At 35.1% G+C, this 15,116-nt stretch overlaps 1 protein-coding gene across 6 annotated transcripts in view; it reads right to left on the bottom strand.

Moving 5' to 3' along the window:
- Positions 1–15,116, bottom strand: part of Octbeta1R (Octopamine beta1 receptor) — a 544,036-nt gene that overhangs the window by 14,484 nt on the left and 514,436 nt on the right. The window contains exon 10 of one of the 6 annotated variants that reach the window (XM_073961621.1): positions 5,731–5,956. The exons of the other annotated variants lie outside the window; for them this stretch is intronic. Within the exon in view, the coding sequence (XP_073817722.1) occupies positions 5,909–5,956 (48 nt within the window). The 3' untranslated portion in view covers positions 5,731–5,908. Of the gene's footprint in view, positions 1–5,730; positions 5,957–15,116 lie in introns of those variants that run through there. 6 annotated transcript variants of the gene reach the window in all.

The raw sequence follows: 15,116 nt of genomic DNA on the forward strand, positions 1-15,116 counted from the left end.
ATTTGTATGGGGAAGCAATTTTTGACAATTCCCTCTTTTTTCTAACATTACCATTAAAAAAGTACGGGAACACAATGAAAAATAGCATTGCAACAAAGTAATTTAATATTTTTTCACATTGTTTACAAATTTTGATACTAAAATTTTTTGTTGCAGTAATTGATTATTCTGATACGTGAAAAGTGTTGCAAAATTTGGTACTTTTTAGGCAAAAACAGGGTTGTATATCATGTGTACTGTGATTTCGATGTTGATTTCGCTGAAATCACGAAATGAGATGATTTCATTTTTGTATGCAAAATCATGATAAATTTAGCTTGATTCCGCGCGAAATCAGGAAACGACGCCGAATGTAAACCAAACATTAGCCTCAATAAATACATATATTCTTTCTCATGATGGAATCTCTCAAATAAAACGCTTGTATTTAAATTATAAATGGCGGCAAAATTAAACGGCAAGCGTTTTATTTGAGAAATTCCATCATGAGAAAGAATATATTTATTGAGGCTAAGCGACAAATTATTTCCTTGTTTTAAGTGCATTTCTAAATAAAACACTGAAACTTAATTTTTTTAAATTATATTTTATTTAATTTGACAATTTTTTTGTTTCAAAAAATAACTGTATGTTCTTTGCCCGCTACATCGAATGCGGAAAAGGAATAATATACAAATAAACAATATTTAATATGGTGAACATTGAAAATTTTGATGTACTAATACCTATTTGAATTGACATTTAATTACATTTAAGTACTGCTCGTACACGTTTTGTTCGAATTTCAAAAAATACCTCTACACTTCAACAGCGGCCTACATTTTAAATTCCACTCCATGTTTTATTAGAAGGGTATAGGTATTTTGAAAATTGTATTCCCATTTTGCAACAGAATTTTGGAATTTGTAATATCAAAATGTAGAAAACCTTTATTCATAAGATGTTGTATAGGGTACAACAGTTAATTTTTGATACATTTTATTTTAGGCCTTTTATTCTCAGGGTATAAAAACCTTTTTGTAAAATATTAGCCGCATAGCCGTTCAGTATATACAACAAAAATAAAAACAATTTTCTTGAAAATATACGTTTGACTTTTTTGAATACATTATTTGAGTACATTATTTTCAGTACATTAGTTAGAATCCGAATTCGTGTTAACATAAAAACAATAGTACACTATTCAGTACAATTTTTAAAATCCAGGACCTTAGCTCAAATTTTACAGTTTTAGCTGAATGGTATTAAAAGTAGAAACCTTTATACATTTAAAGGTGGATTTTAATAAACATTCTGATTCAGTCTCAACAGTGATCCTCATAACAAATTTAATTTACCGATTCATTCAATACCAGTGCTTCAATATTAAGAATTATTTAATACTTCTAGCACACTTATTGTACGACCACCTCTAACAATGGACTGACAAGTAAATAATAAATCGGAATTCCACTTCCTTAACCCCATAACAGATTTATTGCAACATTGCACTTTTCACACACTAATTATATAATTGCAGCTTCGTTGCTACACCCAACGTCAAATTTAATATCATTTAGTACATTTCGTATTTCTCAATAAATCAGCCAGCCCTCAGCCAAACTTCAGATTTTGTATGCATTTCAAAAAATCCTTATCTAAACACCAACACAACCCTCATACAAGGATTTAAAATTCCACCTATATCCCATATATCCAAAACTATACCCCAACCGCGATTTAGTATTTTTCGTATACATAAGTACGAATTTCCAAAACTTCACTCTCTCTCTCTCTCTATCTCCACTCTAAATGCCAACTGTTATACTAATACCGAATTTCACAATTTCAGCTCTACCCTGTAAAGTGAAAAGACCATGACGGTTTGTTTTTACTTTGCTGATTGGAGCAAAGTGTCGGCTCAGATCTAGTTCTAAAACAAGTCTTAAAACAAGTCTGCCTTCTTTATTTTTTTCTCTGATATTTATATGAAATTCTTAAATCTAACATTGAGTTCTTAATTTCTAATATTCACAGAAATACTCGATATTGAACTACTCCCAACCAATAGGAAAAGAGTTCAATACCGTTACAATTACATATGTATGTGTATATGTAATATTCCACATATGTTGTCATACATTTGAGTCTTTCACTCATATTCATATTTTAGAACTTTACTCAATGAATCTACTATTGGGATATTCTTCAATCCCATTGGCCAACTGACTCATTACAACAGTCTTGAATTCCAATTGGAACTCTAAACCATTGCCCTACATATGAGTGAGTAATGAACTCGCTGTGGCGCTGCGAAACAAAAAGAAAAACAAAGCAATGAACTCGTTGTGGCGCTTGATCAGCATGACAAAACAAAATATCGAACATCTAAATGTATGGCAACATAATGTGTTGGTGACATACTACAACCCTTTACACAATAACAATTTGAACCAAATTCTGTGCCAATTAGTAATTTTCGTGCACTTATTGTACGTATATCCACAACCACATCCATATCTCGACCCTACACACCAACAGCGGCTATAATACCAAATCTCCGAATTCCATCTCTATTCACAATACCATTAATACTTTTCGTATGAAAGTACGAATTTCAATAACTATCTCCAACAGTAATTCCGAATTTCAGGATTCCACCTCTATCTGTTCACCAAAATCTAAATTGTACCAAATTTACTACCATTTAGTACTTTTCCTAACCATAAGTACGAACTACCACAACTATCTCAGTCCTACACTTCAACACTAATCTAAATTCCAAACTCCGGTATTTCCGAATTTCAGGATTCCAGCTCTCTCCGTTTACCCGAATCCAAAATATACCATTAATTTCAAATATAAGGATTTCAGCTCTATCCGTTCACCCAAATCCAAATTGAACCAAACTTAGTACTTTTCGTACTCATAAGTACGAATGTCCAAAACCACCTCAAACCTACACTCCAACGGAAATCTTAATTACAAACATCAGGATTCCAGCGCTATCCGTTCACGCAACTCCACATTGTACCAAATTTAGTACTTTTCGTACCCATAAGTACGAATTTCCAAAACTTCCTCAATCCTACAATCCATCAGTAACCTTAACTCAACATTTCAGGATTCAAATCTAAAGTGTACCATTTAGTACTCTTCGTACGCATAATTACGAATTAACAACACTACCTCAATCCTACACTCCATAAGTAATCTTAATTATACATTTCAGGATTGCAGCTCTATCTGTTCACCCATAAGTACGACTTTCCAAACCTACCTCAATCCTACACTCCATAAGTAATCTTAATTCCAAACTTCAGGATTCCAGCTTTATACCTTCACCTAAATTTAAATTGCACCAAATTTAGTACAATTTAGTACTGTCCGTACCCATAAGTAAGAAATTCCAAAACTAACTCAATCCTAAAATTCCACAGTAATCCTTATTCCAAATTTCAGGATTCCAGCTTTATCCGTTCTCCCAAATCTAAATTGCACCAAATTTAGTACCATTTAGTACCTTCCGTACCCATAAGTACGAATTTCCAAAATTTGCTCAAGCCTACTCTCCATAAGTAACCTTAATTATACATTTTAAGATTCCAGCTCTATAAGTTCACCCAAATCCGAATTGTACCAAACTTAGTACTTTCCGTACCCAAAATTACGAATGTCCAAAACTGCATCAATCCTACACTCCAACAGTAGTCATAATTCTAAGTTCAGGATTCCAGCTCTATCCGTTCACCCAAATCCAAATTGTACTAAATTTAGTACTTTCCGTACCCATAAGTACCAATTTCGAAAACTACCCACATATTGCAATCCTATGCTCCGTCAATAATCTTAATTCCAAATTTCAGGTTTCAAGGTCTATCCGTTCACCAAAATCCAAGTTGTACTAAATTTAGTATCATGTAGTACTTTTCGTACACATAAGTACGAATTTCCAAAACTACCCCCATATCTCAATACTATACTCTGTCAGAAATCTTAACTCCAAATTTCAGGTTTCCAGCTCTATCCTTTTACCCAAATCCAAATTGTACTAAATTTAGTACCATTTAGTACGAATTTTACAAACCATTTCCTTTTATAAACACCATTTCCTAACCTTCATTTCCATACCAAATTCCAAGTTTCTAGCTAAATCCGTTCAAAATATACAATTGATACTAAATTTAGTACATTTCGTACACTTAGAGGTCGAATTTCCAAAAACCCTTTGGTGCATCTTTCTAGCTCTCCACCAGTTACCCTCATTCCAAATTTCAGAATTCTAGCTCTTCCCGTTTGCCTAATACAAAGTTTACCATATTAAGTACCTTTCAGTACTTTCCGTACCCTTCTAGGTCGAATTTCCAAAAACCCAGCTTTATCTCACCCCTACACACCGACAGCAACCCACAGTCAAAATTTCAGCTTTCTAGCTTCAGCGGTTTCGTCTGGGCGATGATCTGTCACTCACTCACTCACTTATCACTAAGCTCTTTTATATAATAAGATATAAACAATAAGTGTTGATAAAGACAATATAATAAAGAACTCTGTATTGGAAGGGGATTAAATGAAACAAAATAAAACATATTTGGTGACAACTGAAACTATAGTATTCCCTACCCTCCGCCCGCAACTAATCAATTTCATATCCACTGTAAAACATTTTGTTGTTATTCAAATACTTGAATACAACAAAATATGGACTAAAGCTGAAATAAACACAAAGATGCATATAAATTATATATTCAAATAAAAAATGAAATCAAATAAAGTGTAATAAAATGAACACGTATCTACATTTAGATCAAGTACCACTACAACTACTTCTAAATAATTTACATAGCTACACATACATATTACTAAGATTATCATAGCGCTAATAGTTAATGGAAAGTGTATGTAATTCAATTGAATAATCATTTAAGGAAGCAATGTATATAAGTATTTGTTACTGTGCACAGAAGTTGAAAGGAAAACTCTGTTCCTTGTGCAAAGAAAATTTATGATTTGGAAGTATCTTTTGTAGAATTAGACGTTTTTTTGCGCGTATGGGAAAAGTAAAATAAATGAATGTGTATATCTACAAAGTGAACAAACGATGAATTGAAAGAATGAATGACTGTTGTTCTCTGTTACAATAATCGATATTGAATGAGGGGATTGACAACAGGATATATACAAAACTAAATGGAAAAGCTACAGCTATTCTACAGTAAACTAGGGAAAGCAATTTCTGAAGTTTTTTATTTTGTGTGCATTTGAAGTAGACGAAATTTAAAACTTTAATAATTTTTGTTAAATTAAAAATTTTATTCGAAAATTATGTAATTTTCATCTACTTTGGCGGAGTGTACGAACAAACATTGCAACAGATTTTTAGGTTATTGTTGAAGCTTTTCTTATTATAACAAAAATCTAGTTTTTTGTTCAATGTTTGTCCATAGTGTCCTCTCAATAGCTAAAAAATATTTAAAATCTATTTACACATTTACAATTTTCGGGAATATGAAATCTATGAAAATGGAAAGATATTGCATTCATCTTCTAACATTGAATACTTCACAAGCCGAATAGAGTATGCTATGGTTTGTACAGCCAGCTATACATCTTTCACAAGACAGACAGTTAGTTAAGGAAAAGAAAAGAAATTGAATTTGCATACCAATAGAACGAACGAACTTTGTTATGATTCGTATTTTGATTTGAGGATTCTATTTTCTTATTCTGTTGTTATTCTTGTATTTTTTTGTATTGTTCTATAGAATATTTAGAATTGTTTTGTTTTTTTATTCGTTTCGTTTTTTTTCTCTACTTTTGCTTTACAAATATTTTGGTTTATGGTGTTTTTCGTTAGCTTAGTTCTGTTGTCTTGTCATTTTTGATTTGATGAATTTTTACGTTTTGAGTTTTTTTTTATTTTTCATTTTTAACAAGTGGTCGGTGTTAGACACCTTATCAGATATGAAAACGCCATCTAAAGAAATGATATGAAAGATGAAAATGGACGGATGGATAGAAAAGATTGTTGTTTATATAGAGAGTTGTTATTTGTAATAGATTTAATGGTTTAAAAATTCAATCAGTGATGGTGGTATTAGTGAGAAGAAAAATATTAAATACGGAAGGAAATGATGACTAGAAATATTTTTTTTTTTTTTTGAAATTTATATAAATATAATTTTTTTACATAAAGTTATTAAATGTGGGTGCATTTTTCTTTGAAGGTGAAATAAGTGTTATAAATTAACCGAGTTTAATTTCACCAGAGATTCGTTAGCATGGAGAAAATTAAAAATGAAATACTCAGCTCAGGGTCTTTGGAGGCTGTTCGTGGTGATGTCCTATCAATCAATTATCTATTAATTTGACATCATGTTGGAGATCTTCCGGGACACATTCACTCCTGGTAATATCTAATGCCCCTATTCTATGCTTCAAATGGGAAGAAGGCAAGAACTTGTATTATTGGGAAGAAAAGTCTAAAACTTATTAAAATCTACAGTTACAGTGATGACGATATGACGGAATTGATTTTCTGACTAAAACCCCAATTTTTTGTCGACACCCATTGTTAATTTCTATATTGGATTAGGTAGTAAACATATTGAAACTAGGGAAACTAAAAAATTAGGTCAAAATATTGGGAGGTGAGTGCGTGGCGTGCTCCTAAAGGCGACAATTTTTCGAAATTTTGGAAAATTGGTCATGGTTGCAAATTTCTGAAGAAAGAAAGAGATATTTCTCGGAAACAGTATCCAATATTGAGTTCATTATTATTTGTTAGGTATGGTAGGTTTGTTGTTTTTAATATATTAACGTAGCGTTTACACGAAGTGAGCTATTTTACTAAATTTTACTAAATTTAAGTGAAATTCCAAATTTTGTTTTTCAAAATAGTCAGGCTTAATCCCAAAGTCGTTGTTTTAATATTTTATTAAAACATCTTTAATTTATTAGTGGGAAAAAATTGGCGATGTTTACCAAGGGGTAAGGCTGGGAATACTATAGTTTCAGATCTCGTCACAGATCTTCATCAGTTCCCTTGTTTCTTGTTTTTCAACAAGAAACTTTTTATACCCAAGTGTCAATTGCTAGCTCAAATAGATACGTGCGCAAAAAAACACTCTGATCGAGAATTTCTTTGGCAATATCTAAACTCTAGCAACTTCACTTGCAAACAAAACCAAATCTTTCCCACTGCTATGCGTTCGTCGATTCTCGACGAAAAAACACATAACAAATTTGTTGGTATTGCATACTACAGCAATAAACAACATTTCGACGGTGCCCGGTCTCACAATTAGGAGGGTTGGCGTTTTTTGTTTGGGATGACGACTTCTATTTTGTTTTTCAAAATAGTCAGGCTTAATCCCATAGTCCTTGTTTTAATATTTTATTAGTGGAGCTTAACACAAATTGACATTTTTTAATATATGAGTTTCATAAGAGTTTTATGAAAAACCAAGGAGAATTTTTTTAATTTTAGAAAAAATTTAAATAGTTTGAAAAAAAATGAAAAATTGTTTTTAAAAAAAATTTCCAATTTTTTTATTCTTTTTTTAATTTGTTTATTGTTGTTTGACCTTGTTTAAGTAGTTAGAACATATGCAAAACTCAAAAACACTCATAGTTTGATGAAAGATATGAAAAAAACTCAATTTTTTAGCTTTGACCTTGAATTCCTCTGTAACTAATACACCGAATTCGAAGGTTTTGAATGCATCGGAAAGCTGATGATATCTGTCCAACAAAAGCAGAATTATGAAAATATCATAACTTGATGAAAAATATAAAAAAGAACAAGTCAGAAAGTATCAGTTGGCTTTGCCGACAGAGATATACCCTCAGCCTAAGTGAATTAAAAATTTCATCTACGGACAGATCGACTGTATTTAGGAAGCATGGACTTGGACCAAATCAGTCACTCCTTTCAAGAGTTCTCGTGCGCAAAAATTTTCCGAACATTATCGAACTTTTGTGGGAGAGGTACCGGAAGGAGTGGACCGATATAACCCATCTTCAAACTTAAACTAAGTTTGGACAAAATATTACGAAAGCCAAATTCGTTCGAGAGTTATCGTGCTCACCAGCCAGCCAGACAGACGGACGGACATGGCTAAATCGACTCCAAATTGTCCGAAACACATTTTGTCCAAACGTACATGGGGTCTAAAACCATTATTTCGATGAGGCACATTTTGCACGTATGAAAGTGTATATACCCTCTTTAACATAAATGCTGAGGTTATAAAAAGCTCGAATGTCTTTAATGCATCGGAAAGAGAGTTTTTACCAGGAAAAAACGATTCGGAACCACTGTGCGACGGTAGTGAGGCTGGAAGTAGGCTCAGGAATGGCCTTGGTCCTACGCTCGTTCTACATGCCGTGTGAATGGGCTGTAGTTCTCATGACTTCCACTGGGAAGCAGTGACACCAATGCACAGTGGATCCACTTGTATGGAGAAAGTGGCCAAAAATATTTCGCGTGTAAATATCAAGCCAATGCGCTGGTTACAGCTTTGTGCTGCTGCGAAGAGTGTTTTAAGAAACCACGAGCGTAACATTCTCCCCCCTTTCCCCTCGGGAGGGGGTATACGGTAAGAATTGTTTTATGCTGTTAATACAAAATGACATGAACAGAGGTCCCGATAATCTTATGATGAAAAAATAGGCTTGGAGAAGCAAAACAATCTCTAAAACAAAACAATTTCCAACCAATTTAGCGGATTAAAAAGAATCAATTTTTTTGTCTGAAAATTGGTAAAATGTTTAATATAGATCTTATAGCGTTCTTCCTGGAAGGCACTTACCGCCAACGTAAGACAAATTTGGAAGAAGATTTCTTCATCTTGCCACTGATGCCAATTATGTTAATGTATAAGGTCAGATAACAGAGTTATACGCCAATATATCCATAGAAACCTTATTCTAGGGCAGCTTTAGTCAGCGGCCCACCATTTATAGTCTGGCACTAGATGGCAGCTGATTTTAATACTGAATAATCTTAACCCCATGACCCATGACTGGTGGTCATCCCGACTAAAACCTTAAGTCTAATTTAAGTATATGATCGAATTGGCATTACAAAATACCCTAAGAAAATATGCAGCTAACTAGAATTCCACAACATGCTAATTTACTATTTTTAATGAAAATTAAGCTATTACCTTCCCCTTCAAAATCCACTATAATATTTTGCTATACTTGTTAGTTACGCGATATTTCGAATATATTTACTTGCACTTAAAATATAGGTTGTACTCACAACAAAAAATATTAGTCAAATGTTCTGACTTTTGAAGCTATTCTTAAGAAGATCGCGTTCGAATGAAACAAAAATTAATATATTTTTAAAAAGGTCCATATCATAGCTGTCAGAGTTGCCAGATGTTGTACCAAAATTTTGACATTAATTTTTTTATTTTTGGCCAATGGGTGGATCCACTGTGCAATGGAGAGGTGAGCACATATTCAATTTCATTTTAATTAATAATCTACCAGTATGTAATAGGGGAAATACGGTCACCTTCACCACAATCTTACAAATTTGGAGGATACCTCTATATCAGGCTGGAGGGAATGCTCCTTTTCAAGTCTCGTATAGCTTCTTCAAGACTGTATGAAATTAAAAAAATTATCTTGGAGAGGGAAGTTAAGAGCTAAGTTAAAAATCTCACATGCTGGCAAGAAGAGTCTCCCAATGATATGTCAAGTCACCGCTTTCGTTCTTCCTTCAATAAACTCAGTAAGCTCTGCGCAGAGAAAACAGTAAGGATCTGGCAAGACATACCTAGTTGTAGAATATCGAAGTCAATCTGGCCGGCAATCTCAGTGCGTAGAACTGAGTCCCTTCTTTCACTACCTAAGAAATCAGAATTGATGTAGGGGTCATTACTGGTCACTGGGCTATCAGATCTATGAAAAGTAAATAAGGGGACAACAATATTGAGTATTGTAGGCTATGTGAGGATGTAGAAAGGCTGAAACAATCGAGCTGATTCTCTGCTGATGTTTGATGCTGTTTGGTGTGCATAAGATTCCTCTCTTATTTTTCCGCCCTTACACCAATAAATATATCATGGCAAGTAAAAAAGTATCAGTCGGCTTTGCCGACAGAGATATACCCTCAGCCTATGTGAATTGAAACTTTTCAGAATTTTTTGGCCATTTTTGGACATTTGAACTTGCCGACAAAAATGTGGATTAGGATTAAAGTTCAAAGGAAGGAATGAACCGACATTATGGAAGTAGAAGTGACAGAGTCTGGTTGCCGAGAAGAATGTGCGACGGCACAAAGCTGTTGATAGGTCTAACGAAGATAAACAAGAATGTTCCGTTATCGTTACTTATCAACCCAAGAACAACAGCTTGATTCTAGTCCTCTCAATGACAGAGGTTGGGGTGGAGACACTGTAGAAATTGGGGAACAAGCTGTTCTTTGACATAAGGGAGGCAAACGCCACAATCCAAGCCCGTCTGGCCCAAATGGAGAAAACGACGTACATAGATGACGTCGTCGATGCCGAAAATCTGCTGGACTATATGTAGTTAGACAATATCGCTATACAAAAATGATGCAGATCGTGCATCACCAGATCAATCCGAAGCACTCCAGATTCGCTTCAGATAACCTGCGATTCTTTTTGGTTGTGGAGGAAACGGACAAAGGCATCATACAAGAACACATTTACGAAAATGTACTAAAGGGTTTTGATAAAGGATAGCGATGAATCTACATAGATCATGTCTAATTGGTAAAACACCGTAAACGTTTTTCTGTGTCCCCAGTTTAAAATAGCGGACTTGACTATATGCTATAGAGGTACTAAGACAACTTTTGTGTTTCCAGGCACGAAAAACTTGAGTATCCGACATACGTCTCAGATCACAATTGGATACTTTTCAACATATCAGAAAAAGCCAACGCCAATTAAATGTTTCCGCAATCCCAAAATAACGAACTGGGAGATGATCAATAGATAATGACGATACATTTGACTATAGACCACAGGTCCTCATCAGTATTCTATTTTTTTTTGTTTGCGGATATGTTCCTGATATTTTGAATGAACGATTACACTGTGCAACAAAATGGAGCTCAAAGTCTGGGGGGTGGAAAATTCCTTTTGGGGATGAAAGCTCTTGGTGAGTATATACAGAACCCAGAAGGACAGATCCGCCGTGAGTCGAACTTTTGAGATATGGCGTGATGAATATTTTGCTAGAGACCCTATAAGTCCTCAGATAATAGCGTTATATCTTTGTCCGCTGTTGTTTTAGCTTATTTTTGAGATCACATTTCTTCAGTCAAATCAAATGAGGATTATTTTCGTAGAGCACTGCGATCTTCTAACTCGCTTCCTTCAATGTCCTTTTCGTCCTTTATTTTAAGAGCCGCTATAAAAGTACCACAAGATGACGTTTTTCAGCTTCGAAATGTTCTGCAAAAATGTGGCTTAGGAAATTTAAGGTACGGCTCTCATTGACAACTAATCGATTTTGTCGCGTTTTCGTAGTCGTTTTGTGCAATTACCCTGTTTTTGTTGAGAAAAAGACTATATTTAGGTTTTTGTATATTCGTTACAGAACATACAAAAACACAAAATACAGGTTTTTTCTGACCAAACTGGGGTAAATGTAAAAAATGACTATGAAAACGCGACAAAATCGATTAGTTGTCAATGAGAGCCGTACCTTAAATTTCCTGAGCCACATTTTTGCAGAACATTTCGAAGCTGAGAAACGTCATCTTGTGGTACTTTTATAGCGGCTCTTAAAATAAAGGACGAAAAGGACATTGAAGGAAGCGAGTTAGAAGATCGCAGTGCTCAACGAAAATAATCCTCATTTGATTTGACTGAAGAAATGTGATCTCAAAAATAAGCTAAAACAACAGCGGACAAAAATATAACGCTATTATCTGAGGACTTATAGGGTCTCCAGCAAAATATTCATCACGCCATATCTCAAAAGTTCGACTCACGGCGGATCTGTCCTTCTGGGTTCTGTATATACTCACCAAGAGCTTTCATCCCCAAAAGGAATTTTCCACCCCCCAAAATTTCGGTTCACAGTGTTATTGATGGTTGGGTATAACAATTTGTTTGATGAAGTTTTTGAAACAGAAACTAGGGAAATGATGAGGTCCGAAAGCATAGTCTTGCCCACGTGGCGCACTAATTTTCTCCACTAGTCTAAGTTCGAAGATGGGCCATATCGGTCCTCTCCTTGGGTAACTCCCCCCAAAAGTTCACAAAATTGTGTCAACGATAATTTTCGAAGAGAGCGATAGATTTGGTCCAAACGTTGCACATTGTATTATTCCTTCCAGATATATATCGGGTACGAATATATAGAATCACTATACTCCTTCGGGAACCTCCCACACAAAGTTCGGAATAAATGAAGTTTTAGAGCTCCTCTCGGATCGTCTTGAAATTTTTTTCAACAGATTGTTCTTGCGGCTTCCTTTACGTCGGCACAATTTTTTCGGAGGTAAGTCCATGCTTCCTCAGATAATGGCCAAAAAGGTCCACAAAACCATGATGGCATCAACTGAAATTACAAGCCCTCAAGATAACTGTCGCAGGGAATTTCTGATTGGTTTAAACTTTGTACATCGTATTATTTCATCCAGCCATATATCAGATCGGAATATGGACTATATCGGTCCCGTCCTCCTGGTACGTCCCACACAAAATTTTGGGAAAATTGCAGTTTCAGGACTCGTCCCGGATAAATGTATTTGAACATTTTTGTTGTTTGTTTTCACGATCCCTATTACAAGGGTACACATTTTTCATTTTTCAGAGTAAGTCCATACTTCCCGATATAATTTGTCTTCCGGCACATACTAAAATGGCTAGTGTACAAAATAACTCTCAAAATTGTTTAAAATTTCTTCCTTGCTGAAAGAAACGGTGCTTCATAGACCCTTTTTGTTATATGTCAATGATTTGTCATATATCCGCCTCACATTACGTTACCTACAGATTTCACCGTATTTGGAAGCAAACTCGTGATACAAAATCAATATATTTTATAAACGGTCGGAGGCTGAGGGTATATCTCCGTTAGCACAGCTGACTGATACTTTGTTTTAAGCTGAAATATACTCCAACAATTCAATTAGCATATTTTTATACCCTCAGCCTTTAGGCTAAAGAGGGTATTTACACTTTGATACGACCAAAAATGTGCCTCATCGAAATAATGGTTTTAGACCCCAAGTATGTTTGTACGATATCCGTTTCAGACAATTTTGAGTAGATCTAGCAATGTCCGTCCGTCTGTCTGTCGGTCTGTCTGTCTGGCAGGCTGGTGCGCACGATAACTCTCGAACGGATCAATCGATTCGGTTCAAATTTTGGGTATCGAAATATTTTGTCCAGATTCGATTTAAGTTCGAAGATGGCCCATATAGGTCCACTCCTTCAGGTACCTCCCCCACAAATGTTCAAAAATTGTCGCAAAATTTGTGCGCACGATATTTCTTGTAGGGAATAACCGATTTGGTCCATACTTTGCACATCGTGTAATTTCTACCAAACTTAGATGAGGTTCCAATATGGACTCAAACGGTCCACTCCTTCAGGTACCTCCAACACAAAATTTCGGAAAAGTTCAGTTTAGGACCTGGTATCGAATCGCTTTGATTTTTGTTTACGCAAGTTGTATACGCTGTCCTCTTTACGACGCTGTAAGTCTCATTAGGGGTAAGTCCATACTTCCTGAGAAAATGGCCTGAAAGTTACAAAAAACCCTATGACACCGTGAGTAGTGGTTGGAGCGCAAGATAACTCTCGAACGGATCTGCCGATTCGATACAAAATTTGGCTTTCGTAATATTTTGTCCAAACTTAGTTCATGTTCAAAAATGGATTATATCGGTCCACTCCTTCAGGTACCTCCCACACAAAATTTCGGAAAAGTTCAGTTTAGGACCTGGTCTCGAATCGCTTTGATTTTTGTTTACGCAGGTTGTATTCACTGTCCCCTACACGAAAGTACAAGTTTCCTCAGGGGCAAGTCCATACTTCCTGAAAAAATAGCCTGAAAGTTGAAAAACAAACCCTATGACACCATGTTTATGGGTGGAAGCGCAAGATAATTCTCGAACGGAAATGCCGATTCGGTCCAAAATATGGCTTTCGTAATATTTTGTATAAACTTAGTTCAAGTTCAAAGATGGATTATATCGGTCCACTCCTTCCGGTACCTCCCCCACAAAAGTTCAAAAATATTCGGAAAAATTGTGCGCACGATAACTCTTAATGGGAGTGACCGATTTGGTCCATACTTTACACATTCTCATAATATCTACCAGATATAGAACAGGTTCGAATATGGACTATATTTGTCCACTCCATCCCGTACCTCCCACACAAAATTTTGGATAAGTTCACTTTAAGACCTGCTATTGAATCACTTTGATTTTTGTTGAATCAACTTACATTCGCTGTCTCAATTACGATGGTAAAAGTTGTTTCAGGAGCAATTCCATACTTCTTGAGAAAACTGCCCGAAGGGTGTAAAAACACCCCATGGTCTATGTCGGTCCATTCCTTTAGGTACCTTTTCCGCAAAATTTTTGAACTTTAATCCTAATCAACATTTTTGTCGGTTCATACGACCAAAATTTTGAAACCCCCTAAATACATAATTTTTTTTTGTGAAAAAAGTGTTTCAATTTGCACATGCTGAGGGTATTTTCTGTCGGCAAAGCCGACTGATACTTTTTTACTTGTTGTTTTTAATTCCTTCCTTTCTGAAAGAAACGGTGCTTCCATAGACCCTTTTTGGTATATATCAACGATTTGGCATATATCCGCCTCACATTACGTTACCTAAAGATTCCACGTATTTGGAAGCAAACTAGTGATACAAAATCAATATATATTATAAACGGCATAATTATTATGCTTGCTTCTGTTTTTGGTCCGAGGCTGTGGGTATATCTCCGTTAGCACATATACCCCAACAATTAAATTCGCATATTTTTAACACCATATTGATTTCGTTGTCATAGATACGCGCCACTTCTATAACGTCTATAACGAAGGCCTCGACATACCCAGGAGCAGATGTCCTTCTGATCATAATCTTCTTATCGCAAATATGTGCACAAAGATTAT

The sequence above is a fragment of the Musca autumnalis genome, unplaced genomic scaffold, assembly GCF_047663935.1.
Source record: "Musca autumnalis isolate F117 unplaced genomic scaffold, ASM4766393v1 scaffold_1, whole genome shotgun sequence".
Classification (NCBI taxonomy): domain Eukaryota; kingdom Metazoa; phylum Arthropoda; class Insecta; order Diptera; family Muscidae; genus Musca; species Musca autumnalis.